Source organism: Diadema antillarum, unplaced genomic scaffold, assembly GCF_040938485.1.
Source record: "Diadema antillarum isolate AM-2024a unplaced genomic scaffold, OU_Dant_1.0 seq00002306_RagTag, whole genome shotgun sequence".
Lineage (NCBI taxonomy): Eukaryota > Metazoa > Echinodermata > Echinoidea > Diadematoida > Diadematidae > Diadema > Diadema antillarum.
The window spans coordinates 71545-91341 of NW_027272928.1; the positions used below are offsets into that span (position 1 = coordinate 71545).

At 41.2% G+C, this 19797-nt stretch overlaps 1 protein-coding gene across 1 annotated transcript in view; it reads left to right on the forward strand.

Annotated features, from left to right (window-relative positions):
* Positions 1–19797, forward strand: part of LOC139714535 (uncharacterized) — a 66272-nt gene that overhangs the window by 9260 nt on the left and 37215 nt on the right. Inside the window, exon 8 of the mRNA XM_071626227.1 lies at positions 856–976. Coding sequence (XP_071482328.1) covers positions 856–976 — 121 coding nt within the window. The remainder of the gene's footprint in view (positions 1–855; positions 977–19797) is intronic.

A 19797-nucleotide genomic window follows, 5' to 3' on the forward strand; every position in this document is an offset into this window, starting at 1 on the left:
ATTTCAGATTTTGGAGAAGACCTAGATATTGTATAAGCTCTGAAAGGTCAAATTATTGATTCCAACAAGGATTTTTTTCCCCTGCATTTCTTGGAATTGTTCTTCATCTGTAGTGGTTTTGGATGTGAATACGCTTTGTGGGATTGCATGCTTTTTTTCTGTTGAAGATCTCTTGCTGTGAATATGGCATTTGCACAGATTGTGCCATCTGGTTGTACATGAGTATCAGTACAGTCCATTGCTAATTACAATAGGTACAGTAAATAAAGTGAAGTATAAGAAATCAAATGTTAAAAGGCAGATCAAGTTGAAAAGAAGAAGAAAAAAAGATGATTTCAAAAACATAGCTAGTGGGTGGAGGGAACTGATTAATACACACAAGCAACTATCATTCAGTGTTAAGGTTGAGGCCGTACTGGTTACAAAGCACACTTGTGTCGTGACATGCTTGGGATTGCAAGTACGCAGCGACGTGAAGTCAAACAAACCTCAACAGACCACATAATGGATTAACTCGGTGTAAACAGAAACATGTGTTACATTGTCGCACGTATAAAGGTAGCAGGATGTCATGGGTTTGTGTTGACAAGATGATCAATACATGAAGTGTGTCATTGTCAATGTGATTTTTTGAAATGAAATGTCTGCCACTGAAAATAATCGTTCTGTTGAGTTACTAAATTTATATGCATTATATATCTGGCTTACATGTTTCAAATGTGGAGAAAAGTTATATCCCGAGACAAGGGAAGATTTTAGCAGCATCGATTATAGTTATCATCACTGAAAACAAAATCATAAAGATTTGTGTGTTTCATGCTGTTATGAATGCATATGTTTTGTTTTTTTCTACAGGAAAAGGGCTGTTGGAAGAGATTCTGTCTAGTCATGATGAGGATGAGCGGACGATTGCCAAGAGACAGGGAGAGAAAGGAACAGCTTCTTCACCACAGATTGGCAACTCATTTGGCTTAAGGTACAACTGTCCTTTAATTCATAGAGATGCATGACATGCACCTTGCAGTGTATTACCTAATATGGACACAGGGATGGTTTATATGTCTGTCACTGATTGGCTGTCCAGAGTCATGTGATCAACTTGTTCTGGCACATTCCAGGAATCAGGACCAGGATTTGAAGGGTTATGCTCTCAGATCAACCTTTTCGGAGCAAATTTTGTTGTAAGCAAGTGGCAGATTTGCACGCTAATATCACAATGTACATTTCACCTCCATTTTTGTAAGTATGACCAAGGAGCTTGAAGCTCCTTGGTATGATCAATCAAAAGTGCTGAACTTTTGGGTGTACTTTTATTTTGGGACATGTCCTTTGATAACTTTGTCACTTGATATCATTTGAAACCCTGCAGTACTAGCCATCATGTTCTCATCCCTCTTTGTCCAGCGGATGTGATGTGATGTGTAGGGTATATATATGTCATTATTTTTGGGGGTTTTGTTGTTGTTGTTGTTGTTGTTTTTGTTTTTTTTTTTTGGGGGGGGGCTGTTTTATGAATCTTGTGATGCTTGTTTATACATTAAGAGCAACCAACGAGAGCAGAGGACCTTGGATTGTGTGCCTTTTGGAATCATAGCTGCATGCCAGCTGTTAAAAAATCCCACCAGACTTTTAGGGGTGCAGATACAATGTCTGTTTGTCATTTCCTTTCAAGGGGCACTATGGGTCCCCCACGCACAGCTGAGTTCTAAAGTTCTAAAAAGATGGAGAGAGCTCTGTGCGTCTGTTGTAAATGTGGCGGCAATACTTCAAACGTAATGATATACAATGTAATGCAAGCGTAGATATGTCTAAGGATAATTTGTAGAAACAAACTGGTTAAGCCGTCAGTGCCCGTATCAGCTGCTTGTAAACTTGCCTGAAAGAGTTACTCTACTCCTTCAGCCCCCTTCTCCACGACTGAGTGTGTTACACAGCTGTATCAAAATCAGTGGGGTTCAATATCCTCTGTAGTATACACTACAAATTGTCATTTTTATAGTAGTAGTCTTGCACCACACACACTGTACTTTACAACCAGTAGCATCTTTCCATCACACATCATTCAGCTAAGAAACCTGCACTTCATTGCCAAAGGTTTTGAATACTGCGGATAAAAGAAATTTTTCCTTGATTGTACTTGGCATGTTTCATGTAATTTTACACAGAGAATATATTATCAGGTACTGTTATCATAGTAGAGAATATGGATGGTTTTCATATACATGAACACCACATATTCTTTAATACAGAAACATACTTCTAAACATTTTTTTCTTTAAACTGATGAGAGTTTCCATATTTTTCCAGTTTCCCAGAGGGCCTTAGAGTAATGGTTTCTGAATCTTTACCCTCTGTCTCCAGTGCTACACTAGTTTTGTTTTTGTCATAAGATAAATCAACCAGTCTGTATTTCCCTATTTACTACCTGTATGCTCAAGCTTTGTTTTATTTTGTATTTATGCATGCTACTGATATAAGACTTTTTTTTCAATGTGAAACACCCCTGCACACTTCTTGAAATAGATGCGTACAGGCATGATCAGATACTTGTCAGTGAAATACGGGAACAGATCTGTTATTTTGCCTACTCATTACTCCACCTGTCTCAATGCTTTTCGCAATGGTGAAACGAATATTGTAATAGAAAAAAACAAACAAACCAAAAACCCTCACGAAATGCCAACAGCCGGAGGCAAATTGATAGAAGTGAGAAGTGTTATGATAAATTATGGATACAATGCCTACGTACTGGGAGACAGATGCAGGCACCGGATTTGCATTCTATCACAGTCAAAGGCACTGCCAGGTTTTGTCAGGAATTAATGCAGAGAAACTGGGGCACGGAGGATTACACAAAATTCTACTGTAAGACACTTTTCCTGCACAAAATTCCAGAAGTCTGTCCCTAAAAGTCTGATCCCGGCCGATAGCTAGCTGGAGGGGCGTGTAGTGAGGTATCAATGTCTTGTGACTACACCTCAGACCCCATCTGCTCACCCATTATCATGCACCTGGTAGTAGTATGAATGCCTGGTTAAATCTGTTTCTATCTGTGGCCTGCATGTCATTTAGCAAACAGAAACAATCTATTTTATCCCATCTTCATGGAGACCTGCACTTTTAATCGTAATTCCAACTCTTCTGCCTATTTGATGCTCCTATGGCAAAGTAAGATTTCATCCAATGACAATCTCGTCTAGATTTTTTTTTTTAGCAATAATATGTGCATTGAGCCACATGTAGTCATATCCACTCAGTCTTTCATGGTCTTTTCTTGTTATAAAGCTGAGAAAAGGGAGAAATAAAACAAAAAAGCCACAACAGCTGCAAGCCAGATATAGTCTGGCAACGAACGATCTTGTGAAATTTGTTATTGAATATGTTTCAGCATTTTCGCGCATCAGTCCAGGGAAAAATCAGGTTACAGATTTGATAAACAGCTAGTGTTTCAGAAACAAGCTTTTGTTTCCAGCCAATCCAAAGGCAATGTCCTCAAACGGCATTCTTCGTGCCCCGTGTCAGGGAAAAAAAGTTTATATTAAATGTGACAGACGGAATACTGTTTCTGATATCGATCCATTTCTTTGGCTTCTACTCTTTCCTCGCTGCCTCGTGTATATCTTGATTTCATGATCATCGTCAGTCTCAAGTCATATTGCCTCAGGTTGAAACCGAAACTAGTACATTGATGGCGAGCAGTGAGCGCTGGCTGGATTTCTGCCTCTCACTCCCCCCCCCCCCCCCTCCATCTCTATCTCTTTTTGTCTGTTCCTTTCTCATACTTTTATATCTCCCCTAAACAAGTTTATTTGTGCAGCTCGGAAGAGTCGCCACTCCTGGGTGGCAAAATCCAGAGGCAGCCGCATCTTTCAGAGTATGGTCGCAATAAACTTTTTCTCCTTGCTCTTCGCGGTGGTATTGTGTTTCTAATTTACTCACAATGATAGATGGGTGAAAAATGATTGATATAGAGTTGACTTAAATAGCATCATGAAAAGTATTTCAAAAAAAGAAAGAAAAAGTGATAGTGCACTGGCAATGCGGGCAGTGTTCCTGAAGATGAACGATCCCATGAGACCATACGTTGGGCATGTTAGACCACATTTGATTTATTCGCATGATGGAGATTTGGACAATGATTGAAATAAATGGTGGAGATGATGAGGCTAGACTGCGTGGCATACTGAAATGAATGGAGAGAAAGAGAAAGAGAAAGAGAGGGGGAATAGATAGAATGATATGATAGAGGGGAGGGGAATTAAGATTTACAACATGCTTTTTTTTTTTTTTTTCGCATAGCATCTCACACTAAGCCAAGTGTTGCCACCAAGAATATAGGAAAACAAGAACAAAAGCATGCTAACAGTCATTAGAGTATTTGGTAGTTTTTGAGTGCATCAAACCAATACTCAAAATATTACAGGAAGCTATTTCTAAGCCTCACAATATCATTCTGTGTGTTAAAGCTGCCGCATGAGGAGGCCTCATCTATGCTTTTAAACCAATAGGCCGCAAAAAAACAACAACAAATGATAGTGACACTGCGATCATATTACAAAGTGTATTTGTTCTGTTGCCATTAAGTCTGCTGTTATTTCAAAAATTTTCCCCAAATAGGCCAGAATTCTTCAGCTTCTCCACTTATCAGAATAACATTGTATGATTCTTTCATTGTGACATATTTTTATTATGTCACTCACTTGTCTTTAACTATGATTTTTTTGTTGTTGGAAGTAGATGATTGAGAAAAGGGTATAATATTGTAGACTAGGTGCTAATTTCTTTCAAGACTGACATTCGTGTCAAATAATTTGTTTTGTTTTTATTTCTGTGTTTGTTTATTTGTTGGGGGATACTGACACAAGAAATGATGATATAATAGAAATGGTGATATTGTACGACATAGCACATTTAGATGTCAATTAATTCCAGATTTCTTAATGTAGGTGTGATACGATGTAGTAGGTTTGCTGAGGAACAGGCTAAGTTGTGCAAAAGGAGTGGCCAAAGTGTTTCATATCAACATAACACAGGATAGAATTACAGGCTAGAATTACACACCATCAACAAACCAAAGTGGCTTATGTCACTTTAGCTACACAACTTTCCCCAAGTATGTTTTGGTCCATGTCATGGCTAACTCTACAATTGCACCCATGTGATTGGTATGGTGTATTTGAGTCGATATCCTGCTTGGTCAGGCTACGTGAATTTTTTCCCCCTTTTTCTTCAATTTCTACAAATCCAGCAGTTGGATTTCAAGAATTTCTGACATTGTAGAACAGGCAACAACATTTCCCCATGTCATGACTTGACAGTTTTCACACACGCTTTTACATGGAAGTTGTTTTGTTGTGTGATATATACACAGGTATATATGCCCATTTGCGCATTCATAGCCAGACTGACATCAGAACGCTCCCCCACTCACAGGTCGTTCATGGAGGCCCAATGAACTACTGATTCTGGCCGGTTACACAGGCATTTACTTGCCTTTTATAGACAAATACTTCAAAAACACGCACACACTCATACACACAAAGAAAATCATGTGAAACGTTGACAACAGTGTCGCAAACAGTTGCCATGCAAAGTACTGAAAACAATGAGAGAAAAAAAAGGAGAGCAATGACTTAAGAACTGACAGGCACAGAAGGGAAAATGGAGGGGGGGGGGGGGTAGGAGGGAGAGAGAAAGGAAAGGAGAGAGAGGGAGAAAGGTCAACCTTATTGTTGATACATCAGATGTCAGGAGACTGGGACAGTGTGTAAGGGAATCTAGGGGTGCCGATGTCGACATACTCTGCATGCCTTGGAAGCAAGCCTGAGAATTGATGTGGCTGTCTGATCAGAAGATGATGACAAAGCCCACGTAGAGGTCATTACCTCTTGCTGTGTGCAAACCCCCGCTTGTCGCCCTTTCCTAACATATCAATTAGGGTCTGGGTAGAATGGCTGGCATGGCAGTTGCACTGTAACGATGACACCACATACCAACAATCCCCCACGAGTGATACCCTAGACCTTGTTGACACTGATGATACTGAAGATGTATTGATGCTGGCACACACTGACATGTAAAATGCACCAAATGTCTTCTCATTTGAGTGTTTGTTAGTGTGTGTATGTGTGTGTGTGTGTGTGTACTAAAAGTTTTTTTTTTTGTGTGTGTGTGTGTGAATGTGGTAAATACTGATTATAGGATTATTTCTTATTAGGGTGGCTCCAATCTCATGGGTAGTGTAGCATTATGGTTTATTTATATTGAGAGTTTGATGAACTTCCACCACAAATCCAAGCTATTATAATGTATGTTTCATGTTTGCATGTGTGAATGTGTGTGCTAGTATGTATACTATACTTCTTTGAAGAAAGAAGTTATGTCATTAAAGGTTTGTTTTGATTATGGCATGGAGCTACATAGGCATAAAGATTTATATGTTTCTCTTGAATTGTATTTGTTTTGATTTTGTGGTATTCTAAAAGAAAAAAAAACAATTATGAAGAAAATTTCCATTTGCTTCAAGTGACAAAATTTGTCATCTCTGTATTTTATCACAACAATCATGGAGGGATGGTCTTGGGTGGAGTAGAGATGACTGCCACAAGGTCTTAGCTAGGTTTGGCTAGGTTTGTATAGCACTGCATCAAATTTCAACAGGAAATGGTTGCTAAGGTGGAGTGTGGCATCTGCAAGAAGAGTGGGAAGTTTGGGAAGAAGAGATGACCACACCCAGCTGAAGGGCCTCAGGTGATGGATGGGCAGTGCTGATGTACGAACCAAAAGTAGGCCTCGATGCTATGTGAGCTTGGCTGGATACCAAGCCCTCTTGTCTCCTCCCCCCCCCCCCCCTCCTCCCCCCACCCTCTGCTTGCCTATCTAAGCCTTATTCTTACTTTCCTCTTCTTGCCTACCTAGATTCGCTTTCAGGTAGTTTTGATTCAAGCCTGAGCTATTTATCACTCTTCAGATGCTGAGGCATTGTTGCTGTTTTGTGATGTACCCAACTCCGTCCAAGTACAAGTACAACAGTCCTACATTTCAGCCCTATTAAGTTACTTTCACTGTCATCTGTACTGAATATCAGTCTGGACTTCCCATGTATTTTCTTTTGAAAGAGAATCGCTGACCTGATTTAGTAATATCAGTATGGCGAAATTGTGTATCAAGTGACTATTGTGTATTCATTGAGATTTGCTCACCAAACCTTTAAATCCTCACATTAGCTAGCTCATTCTTTCCCTTGTGAGTAAACACTCACACACACACACACACACACACACACACACACACACACGTACATAAAATATGCTGCAGATATTGATAGAATTCATTCTGAACTTTAAGGCAATATTCAAGAATTGTGAATGCAGCTTTAATACCACAAACATTATAAGATTATTTTGTAAATGGGTCAGTGTGGGGTAAGTAGTGTGGGGAAACGGCTCTGAGATGTTTACAGAGGGTCAAAACTCTTGCAAGGAAGTCAATTCTGAAAGCAACTGTCAAGCCCATGCCCCGAAGGTGGAGCATACCGTTGAGTTAACATCGCCTTTAAAATTTGTACCCTCACTCCCTGTCAAGTCCGTGATACCTCTTTAAGGACAGACTCTGGGAAGATGGCCATAAGAGATTTGACGAGCACCCAGGCTAGCTAGCTGCGCTGTGTTGGTTGGATACTGCGCAGTGTCAGCTTACAAATGGATGTGCAACCGCGGCTGAATTTTTCGGACTTGGCGGGAGTGCGGGAAAGTTTGCTCGTCTCAAGTGTCGTGTTTGCCAGCATCGAATGACGACGACTCGTGAGATGTCTACAAACCGCATCGAGTTCCCAATCAGTTGCCCCATCTCCGGCTACGTGATGGGATGAGGGCCGGGTGGGAGAGAAATGGATGGAGAGAATCGAATGAAGCAGTGCTTTATTTCACGCTCTAATTCTAGATTTTCACTTTGCTGCATCTTTTGAGATGGTTCAAACCACTTTTTGGGGTTTCGAATTATAGGGGGGCCTCTGATTCTTCGTGTGCCTTCCCTCGCTCCATCTCACCCAGCTTAGCTTCCCTCTCGTGGGGAAGTCGGCGAAACCAGACTCCCGCCAATTCTCCGCCGCTAATCCTCCGAGGAACCTTGCGCTACATTTGAAACCATTCGCCTTTGCAAACCAATATGACGGTTGTTTTCTCGATGCTGTTTTTGTCGAAATTATGAGCGGTTTCGTATCCGCACACGGCGTAAATCAATACCTCTTTCATCTCACACCAATTACTTCGTGATGCAGACTGACAGGAACGTTATTCGCTTTCATGTGGAGCCTCAAGTTGTCCGCACAGCGTCAAGCATTTTTTCCCTCCCTTATTCTTCTCTCCGTCTTCGAGAGGGACTGTATGGGAGGCTCCTTCCAGAACATTTCAACTTAAATGCGCTTTTCCATCATCGCGTATCGTGATAAAGTGTCATGAGCAACGGGCGCTATATCTTCACCTGATAGCCCCACCGGTGTCATGTCCTATCCCGCTATCGACTGAGTTTCTTCACGGCTCTCTACATCGGTCCTGAAAAGAAACGCGATCTCGCAGTTGATTGCTGGGTCAGTTTTCCTAACAGATGTTTCGATAGCTCTCACGTCTCTCGGTACGCCTTGCATTCTATATCAACCGGGCGAAATAACAAGCTCTCATCTTCCAGAATAGTACCCGGAGGACTGCCGGGCTGGAACATCCTAGCCGAGCGCTCGGGTTCCAGATCGCCGCCAGCAATGTCAGCCACAATGAGGCATTCCTCTCCAGAGTCCTCTAACCTCTTCTATTCGCGATCACCATGACAACAGACATAGGAATTAATCGCACCCCTGCAGGCCAGTTTTTGGCGGCCTGAGATACGCGCTTTGCCGGATATCTCGGCCACTTCTTTATACCGCAAGAATGAGCCAAATCGCTCTCGAATGAAGACTCTTCTTTTTCCATCGAGCTCATCGTTCATCGGCTCTGAGCTGTGCCTCCGAGGCAGCTGTCAAGAATGAAACACGGAATGCCCGCCAGTCGAGTCGTATTTCACCCGAAATATATCGCCTAACGCAAAGGGGAAAAAATCGCATGAAAGATATTGACACTCTGCAAAATGCCAAATATGACAAGACTGCCACTACACTTGTCACGAATTGAGAAGACAAAAACATGAAATAAATCGAATTTCCCCTGAGAATTGAACGCATTTATTGTGGGTGGTTTAGGATCCCCAGTTCAGTCCAACATGTAGCCGCAAATCGTTTTAGTTATTATCCGTGTTATGATCGCCATCATCATCATCATCATCATCATCATCTTCATCATAATTCCCTTCATGACAAATCTGTGTCAATGTGAACATTTTTTTTTTCAGGCCTCATATAAAACGTCCAGAATATCGTAGCGATATAATGCAGTCATACTTTACTTGTGTAATGTTTTGAATAACTTCCCGCTTCTCATTCTTCCATTGGCTTGCTTTGTCATGACTGTCGTCTGCCGAATTGCCATTTTAGTGCATGGCTGAACATGCCCGTGCGTCACATTTTATTTAGTCACGCCTAGTGAACTGCTCCAAGATATTCCATTAAGTCAGACATACTTGACACTATCGAACTCATCAACACTAAAAACCTCCGTTTTGTGCGCGCCGTGTTCGTGTGAACCGCGATGAACTTGTGTCGTAGTCCTCCCTGCCTTTGGAATCTCACAATGCAACCAACAAAAAAAAAAAAAGAAAAATGACGTAAAGTAGGCACTTGACATCATGATAGTGATGGGATTATCTGAATCTCCGGGCTATCATATAGCCTTTGCTGAGAAATTATTTACATTTCAGTGTCTAAACGCAGAACTAGCTGACTTGTAAAGTGTTAGAATAAACAACTTAGCCTTTATCATATTATGACCAACAAGTATACACGATTTGTAGTTCACACGCCATGAGGATAATGTACTAGTACTACAATGTATTATGTTATTGTCCCACGCGCACGCACAGTACATCTTTAAAGTTTTTATGCGGGTCAGGGAAGGCGTGCGCGTTTCGCATGCAAATACCGCGGGTCTTTTCTACTGTCTGTACGTAGACGGATGGCGTCATTACATGAGAATGATAAGGCACCTGAGGGGGAGTTTTATGCTGATCGCAGTGCTCCATCATCTCATGACAGCCGGATTATAATGACCTGCCGTAACAGCGATCCGTGTTTCTCCACCAGAAGGCGCTCCCAGGCATATTGTCGTTTATCAGCGCTACATCTTTCTCTCCTCTCTCCCCTTCTCCATCCTATCTCTCTTTCTTTTTCTCTTCCTCTCCATCTCACTTTCCGTCTTTTCTCTCCGTCCTGTTTCTTACTCGATTTCCAGAGTTTCTATTTGCTCAACTTGGTAGAGTTTGTAGAGAAGATGATTGGGGAAAAAAATGAGAGCAAAACCGACGTGATCATAGCTTGGCTATATGCTGTCAACTACCAACGCTATCGATCCTCGCAAATGAGACGCGTGAATTTGATAAAAAGACTTATATGACTAACTAAATTGTATCAAGTCGGTAGCTGATGGTAATTTGAGTGCCGTAATACTCAATAAAGAGCGTTTTGATGTTTTCGTGTTGTGCGTGTGTGTGTCTTCGTCTTTACGATGTAGATTTCATCATGGAACTTTCCAAACCAGATCAATCGCACGTCTCTGTTTACATGGTTGATACATGTATTTCTAAACCACGTTTGTGCTCTGAAGTTATGAAGATTGGAAAGAAACACACACACACACACACACACACACACACACACACACACAACGGAATCCACTGCAAACGTACTGACACATTCTTTAAATTACAGAATAATTGCAAGACTGGTCATCAAAATATAGTAGGCCTACATTTACACGAAGATGCGGCTTGATGTACGTAATGTTTCGTGAGTTTATTTTTCGTTCCCTTCGGGGCGAAGATGAGTTTACTAGAATTCAACAGACAAAGAAAATACCTACAACAAAATAGCACAGAGCTTACGAGAACACCTGTGGTGAATTGAAGTACATGCGACAGGTACATTAGAATTATACTTTTGTACTCGATTAATGTCTCCGTCCAGTTTATGAAAAAAAAAAAGAAGAAGAAAGAATATTTGTTCGGAGAGAAATACCATTTACCAGTTTAGCGCACAATGATGAGAAATAACGACATGACCAACGAAGTTTATGATATAGATAAAGTGCCTTCAGAAGAGAAAGTGAGAGTGAGGGATAACTCATGGTGAGAGGAAAGAAAGCCAAGGGTGCATTTCTCACATCTCATAAGCCGTGGGCATGGCTGGGGAGATGTGTGAAGGTCCAGTTATTTTTTTTTTTCTGCTATGTGTAATGAATGATGTGTCTGCCTATGTGTTGATGAGAAATTATTGATAGCTCTTGTTTTTCACAGTTCTCAAGATTTTTTTTTTTGTTTTCATCCGACATCAGCAAATCGTGTGGGTGTTTTTAATTTTTTTTCTCTCTCTTTTAGTTTTTCAATCCTCGTGTGCGAGTTTACGTGGAAACGGCATAATACGATGTTATCCATGCATCGATTGTCTCCTCTTGTTTCATCGATCTGAAAACTCGCATGATGTGTTTACCGGTGTCTTGTCCCGCGAGTGAGCCTTTGTTGGTCAGTTAGGACTAGCAGAAGAGCCGATCAAGGAGTACAAAAACAACAACATATTAATCAGATCCCGGTGCGTCTCTTTACCTGGGTCCCGTTGCATAAAACTTTTTTAGCAACCTTAGAAAATTCAGGTTGGGATTTGCCCAACCTGAATTTTCTAAGGTTGCTAATCTAAGAATGTAAAATCCGTTGCATAAAAACTCTGGTTGGGAGCTTCCAACCGTAATTTTGTGATTTCAACCGGAAAAAAAATCCGGTTGGAGTTTTATGCAACGGGCCCCAGGTATGATGGATTTTGTCATTATTACCGCATGATTGTTTGCGCAGCTATACGGCGCGCTTGGAAACACGGGTATGTTATTGAAGCAAAGTTATAGACATTGTTCAGTCACCGCGGCCAAGTGACTTCCAGAGCTGCCATGGCCGTATTATGTTATATCAAATCAAATTCAGCTCATGCTGGATAAGCTAGATCTGAAATGATCAATTCCTAGGTAGTAGCATTTCTCTGAGTACGGGGATATTACTGGTTCAAAGTTATGGTCACCAAAATAATGTCAGGTTGCTATTTTGTTTCTTTGCTGTTGAAGAAGCAAGTGCTTCAATTGCCCTTGGATTTTAACGATTGTGTAATGAGTAACCTCGAAGAAAAAGACTTCGCAATGATATTTTTATTCACCTGTCGCGCGCTGCATTTTAACTGCTCATGTTTGCATGCAGCACCTTCCTCCCTTATAACTGATTTATTCGTAATCAACCACAGAAAAACAAACTGTAAAGTGTAATAGATTGGAGCGAAAGATCAAGTAGGTCGTTTCATACTAAAAAAAATCAGATTATAAACAAAACGAGAAAACTGACAAGATTTGATTTCTTAATCACAATAATTGTTTGATCTACTAAAGATGTCGATGTACTGAGGACATTGTGTATAACACTCAGAGATTGTGCTATACTAGTGTCCAGTCCATGTCAGGGCGGAGTTTCGTCATAAGGTAATATGAAACCCTGTGCCAATTTACGCCCTTTTGAAGAAAGCAGTGTTAGTACAACTTTTATAATTCAGGTTTGTTAGCTATTCGTCGGGAAAAGAGAACATATTCTAGACCTTCTTTATGACAACGCTTCTTTTACTTTTGTACGGCTGGATTTTAATCACGATAAGATATTTTCCAATTAAAGTATAGCTCTCCTACTGAACAGATGGGGAAGAATTCAAAGCAGAATAAATCAGCAAATTATAAGAAGTATAATGATTGACATGAGAAGAACTGAATTTTCGTTGCCTCTTAATCACGACGAAATGGCGGTAAGATAGGACATGGCACTTGCGTAACCTACGCGACCTCTTGACCTCTTGACCTCTTGCTCCTGTCTTGATGTAGGCCAGCTAGGTGTTACTCGAGGCTATCTCCCGTCACTCATCAGTTCTGTAGAAACAACCCCATTCAGTTGTCACTGGAAGGCTCCAATCCCTAATGTATGAATACTTTTTACCACGGATATTATGTGGGGCATCCATCTCACCGACCATACACAATACGGCCACCTGTCAGCTATAGTGGGCCAACACTGCATTTTGTCTCCATCACGCAGCCACCTGCTCTTCTCTCTCTCCCTTTCTTTCTTTTTCTCCCTCTCTCTCTCCATTGTCCCTCCGGTAGCCCAGGATCTATCACCTTGTAATGAACGAATGAAAACGAGACTAATCTCTTCAGGGGGGAATCCCCGGGCCTTTTTTTTTTTGTAAGTTAATGGACTGGCCGATTATTACTCTGTACACGATTAAGGAGTTTAAAAAAAGAAGAAGAAGAAGAAAGAAATGTACATGCGATGGATGGGGGGGGGGGGGGGTGCAAGCATTCTCAAAGTGAGCTCACAGAGGGAGTATCAAAGTTATAAGGGATTACTAGTATTTTTGGTCACAACAACTCATCCAGCAGAACAGTCTTTGACACTAATGCCACTCGGTGTAAGTAATTGCTCCGTGCAATTGTGTACGGAGATGTTAAAGGTTTGCGGAATACAGACTATATATTCCAGCACCTTCCGCACACGTCCGGGAGCGAGGGGGGACGCGAGAGGAGTTCATCTCGATCAAGCGATCGCGGGAAAACACCATGCCAGGAGGACATGTTTGTTATTCTTTGCGCAGCTTTGGCGATGACTGGTGAATTCTTGATGACACCCGCCCCGGGGCAACTTGCCTGCCAATAACCTCCAATTGGTCCCAACTGCCCTCGGTTAAGGCGCCATTTGGAGCGCTGCAAAGGGATCTATCAAATCAGCGGCAATTGATGGATGGTTCTGCTTCGTTGCTGCGTCGCGCGTAGAGGCGAGTTAGCACTGGGCATGTTTCCTCGAATTGTCAAAATCCCTTTTTGAGTAAAACATCACGTAAAAACCCATACGCGAGGGAGTGAGAGGACGATGAAATTCTATGAAGTAAAATGTGACTCATTTCATTTCCTTAACTTTCCATGGATCACTAACGATTCTCGTCATGCAAGATACACTGCACGTATCATGGCTAAATTCAGTTTTGTTGTTTTCACAGTAGAGAATTGTATTCTTTTATGGATCGTAATGATGACAGAACTATAATATCCTACCAAAGCATGATGCAGCGTGAGTTTTTTAACACAGTCAGAGAAAGCTTAAAGGTCAAAACAAGCTGATTATTGGGGGCTATACAAGCGGAAACATCTCTTGCGACGTTGTGATGATTGTGTTTGTTTAGTCTTATTTGGATCCTGGCAAGCAGACAAGCTCCAAACTATGCAATTGTGCTGTAAAAGAACATAACTAACAGTTTTCTGTGTTTTTTAGAAGGCTGCGAATTAACTGCATTCAGCTATAATTATTTGTTGCAAGGAGCATTGTTGTCTTTACTATCTATATTTCACACGAATTGAAAACTGAACAATCTCGAAAGTCGTACTGTATTAACTTTAGTATTCAAATATGCACTGTTACGTTCCGTTGTGTACTCAGCATTCTAGAAACCTTATAGAAGGTTGAATACTTTTATTATGAGCCGTTATACATTTTCCCTACTGCCACAGTGCCAGAGGTTTAATAATGAATTAGATAAACAAACGAACAAACAAAAAACAAATAAACGAAACGGTTTGATCAGGTCTTTATGAAAACGTGAAAAAAACAAAAGCTGGCCCCACTAAATCGACACTTTATCTAAGTAAAGAATGCCCCCCCCCCTTAAAGAAGTAGACATCGCATGGCACATCGTAGACCGATTGGATAGAAAATATTCATGACACGTGCATCGACGTTCTAAAAGACTCTTGATATCGCATCGCCACCTGTTTGCGAGCTGGTCTTGGTGCCTTCAGGTACTATGGCCCGTTCAGATTTAACCCTTCTCGTATCCATGACATGCATTGTTCTTACAGCTTCGTGAAAATCGCAAGTAATTCTGATATGTATGACATTAAAGTTGTAAGCATGATTTAACCCGGATATAGTCATCGTAGTTTTCTACTAGTTTGAATTTGCAAGGAATCTATACCGTTTGACAATATTGTCACAAGTATTTGCCTCCCATGTATTATATCGAAACCGACGAGTTGCTAGAAATCAAATTCATCTTTATATGCGTATTGACATTGGCCGTTGCTTTTATAACTACCCTGCGCTCCATAACCTTACAGTTCGCTTTGTGTTACTTTGTGCTGTATAACATCAGCGCTATCTGAAATATCACTTAACTTTGAAGGAATCTGGCTTTGAGTATAAGTTGTTATTAGAGGAAGAGATTTTGCCAGACCCAAGCGACTGGCCTGCATTATACGAGATGTCCGTCTGCCGTGTCAGGACAGTACACATTATACACGAATTTTCCTCTTGCAGTGCCTATTTATTGCCGCAGAATTGACCATGATTTTAATGATGTCAGGTTTGTGTCCCGCTTTTAGGAAGTTTGCCCAGAATGACGATGGAAGAAGTCAAACAGGGCTGGGAATGGCGTGGGTATCGATTGCCTGGAGTGAATGAAAAGTACGCAAGGATACGGTTTCTCGAGTGCGTTATATTACACAATGTCCTGATATTGAACCCGATCTTGGAGCCAGGCATACTGCCTGCGATCAGCACTTCTCGGACTCGCCTCTTAAAGATCGAATTGGCGTCTCTCAAGTGTATTTACTGTCATCTATATGTGGAGCTAAAAACCCATTCGATAAACTAGACTATATGGTTCTTAGTACACACCACAAAACCGTCACTTGCCATATTGGCACATAGTATTGATGTGACACAAAAACATATTACCGCACGTTCCATCGATATGCTTTGTCCATATTTAACTAGAATTCATTCGATGTAGCACTTGATCAGTACAATCGCATAAATGCGCATAACATTTTGTGTATGCTGACGATGTTGAGCGTATAAATGCGATCAACATGTATGGGAACGCACAATCAAAGTCCTACACAAACCATACACACACTAGTTCACAACGTGTAGGCTACACTCAAAACCACATAGATACAAAATGAATGAAAAAATGCTTCAGCCGTTCAAAGATTAAGTCATATTCCCCTGGGTATGCATTGTATTTCCTTAAACTTAACGAACAATTCGTAGGTAGCCAACTGTTATAACTATCGTAGGTAGATGTTAACTTAGTGCGATCAGGGTTGAGGTAATCATGTTATGAAAGTATACGAAGTTTCTGAACAGTACAATTACCTTTACAATGTATATCAGACGAAAGTAAATGAATGGTGTCAGTTGAGGAATTGAACACGTTTCCACTTTGAGCGGTCAAACAGTTCAGCTACTTCCGGTTATGAAAAAATTATGATATCCTGACTTGTCGTTTTGAGAAGTAACTCAAGGATATGATGTAAGATAACTCTTATCTTGAAGGCATATACACTAAAGTAATTCCTTTAAAGGCCCAAGTCGCGAAGGCTACGCATCGGCCTGATTTGACAGCCTGGCACGCCGTCCGCCCTGCGATGAATACACGCCGATTTACGAGAGTGTAGCTTTAAGGATGTAGGATGTAGCGGATGATGCTGAGATCCCTTATGTCATGCCATGGAATCACAGAGGGGAATAGTATGCGGCACCTGCCTGGCGCTACAAGAAATCCTCGCCCTTTTTCTTCAATAGATATCCTTTTGAAAAGTGGGGGGGGGGGGGGGAGAAGCGACGACCAGTTTGACCGACGGTCTAGGATGATGGGGGGGGGGGGGGGGGAGGGGGAGCTGAAGAAGAAGACATTTCTGGAGGATAGTGACCCAGGGAAATTGCTGTCAGAGATTTTAAAAGAGCAGCGCTGTCAAATCTAAGTGCATCATGCCACATGGGTTGGGCTGGCACTATCCTTAAAGCCGTATGTCATGGAAAGAAAATGCTGAGACCATTTTATTCCATGTTGTCGGTGATGTTTAGGATTAATGCTTGTTATAGCACACTCGCATGCATGGAAAGGAGCGTTCGACTTTAATATACGAGTAGCAGAATATCGTGGGAAATCTCGAAGTGAGGTCGACCAACCTGTAAATTGAATCGATAACTCCTTAGAGCGTCGTATATGATCCTTTGCTAGCTCATGTTAACACTTGATAAATAACATTGATATGTTTCGTCCTACACTAATACGGGGATGTCTAGCATTCAAAGAAATCAAGTAAATCTATTGGTACCCCTGATCTTTGATAGTCGATTTCATTAATTCATCCTCAGGATTTATTCTTAGCGATTATCTCGAGATCTTTCGGTACACAGAGTTCTGTCGCATGTAAATCCCTTCATATTACGAGACCATGACGTTGGCCTCTTTGTGATGCGTTGCTTCTCAGAATTCTTTTGACTCATTCCTGTACCAATTCAAATGGGAACACACACACACACACACACACAAATAAACCTTGCAGGGGGATATCGACAACAAGGATATAAAATCTGCATGATTCTTCCTACTTGATTTCGTATTTCGGGTTATTGTGTAGGTTTTCGCGGCCAATTTCATAAAATTGTCATCCATTTTCATTTTATGTGCATTCAAATTCGTATGTTTGAAACCTGAAGGGGTGCTGTTCGTTATTCCAAAGGTTCGCTGTTCCGAAGGTTCGTTATTCCGAAGGGTCGTTAATCCGAAACACGCAAATTCCCTATACCTACAGGTTCGTTAATCCGAAAATGAAAAAGGGTTCGTGAATCCGAAAATTTGTGGCGTTATTCCGAAGATTCGTTATTCCGAAGATTGGTTAATCCGAAAATGAAATTCCGAACAATGAACCTTTGGAATAACGAGATGTAACCGGAAGAAGCGGTGGAGTGACTTTGGTCAAACGATTTCACGTTGAGTGCTTTCGAAGTTCAAATGCGGATGTAAACATTCGATTTCGTGTTTGAGCATGAATTTCAAAATTTGCGCGTTCAAATTAGTGCAATGGGCTGGGTAAGGACTTCAAAACACTCTCAATATCGTTTTTTTTTTTTTTTTTTTTTTTTTTTGGGGGGGGGGAACTCATATTCATTTTCAGACTAAACATGTACATTCAATGTTGTAATCCTCCTTAGCATCCCATATCTTGAGTAAAAAGGATAAGTTCTTTGTCATTTTTGACATAATTTTGTAGGTAGTGTTGAATAAATATATCCATATCCATGATCGATTTGCACGTTGCTTTGCTATATTCTATTTACAAATCAATTTGATAAAATTCGCTTTGTCTATGTAAATAGCTTATCTAAAAATCGTGAAACCAAAAAATGCACAACAACGCGCATAATGTCAATAACAAGAGCAGACGATCAACAAACTGAGTTGTTTTCAAAAACCATGCCAGCATTTCGGGCAAACATCCAGAATAGTGTATTGGGATGACTCGCGAGTTGTCATGGTGACACGCAAAACCGATATGTGAAGTCAAATTTAAAATCACAGAGTGATTTTAGCCATCCCTCTGTATTTACACGTGTGATGTCCGTCTTTCTTTTACTAATTGAAATTGTGTTCGGAACCAAATGCCCCAGTTAAATTCATGAAACAGGTTGCCGTGATCGATGGCTTAGTTTTAAGCCTGAAAGCATCCCAACGGCTCGAATACTATGTACAAATCACTGGCTTGGATGCTGAGCCTCAATCGCCGTATTGATTCATGAATTCGTGTGTTCCATGCCCGGAATTCATGTACCTCGTGGCGTCTGAGCTGGTGATGCGACTTATCCCTTTGCGACCGATTTGGGTGCTTCATATGACGGTGTCCCACATATTATATACTTCGCCCTTCAGCTCGTGAATCGTGACCCGGTTCACGTGCGAGTCCAGAGAAGGAAGCCCGGTTTCCTCTAAGTGCCAAAGGTTGTGGCCACGTTAATAATCATACCAACAACACCTGAATGCGGGACAAAAGAAGGCCGAGTCACGATCACCCGGTGCTTATTGAAGGTGTCCCAAGAGAGAGGTGAAGCCCAAAATGTCGAATGAATAAATAGTTCTAGAGAGGAAGCAACAAGAACGAGAGAAGAAGGGAATGGAGGAGAAGAGGTATAGCCTTTTGCCAAGGCCCTCTCGTTGTATGCATGGTGGTGAGCGAATGGGGGCGAACGAAGCGATCCCACTCGAGCGCGACAACGCGAGGTGCGCTGTCGCGCTCGGCTGGGCTCGCTTCACTTGCCTGTTTATAGCTATCATAATAACAGCGAGAGGGCCTTGTTAAAAGGCTAGGAGAGGTAGGGCAGGACGGATGATAGCTGAAGAGGAAACATGGATTCAGAACTTCGCGATAAACAAGATAAAAGTGGTTCTCTTGATTTGACATCATTTCAGGGAAAAGAGATTTGTTTTTCATTTAAAAAGGAAAAGGAGTGTTTGTTAGTGATTCATCCAGATGAACTGATTTCACATCGTCAGGTGCATCACAAAGCTATCGGCCGTAAACAGATACAAAACCACACCAAGGTGAACACTTGATGAAAGATTCACCGTGTTATTAGATACCTTGTATTGTGTGCCTATATTGTGATGACACATTGTTCTATTTTTTTCCTTTTTTTCACGCGTAGATTTTAGACTATCCACAAACCTTGTGCCACTGACTATTTTCATTTACTTTTTGTTTCCTTGAAAGACTTAAGTTAAGACCTTTTCTTTTATCTGAA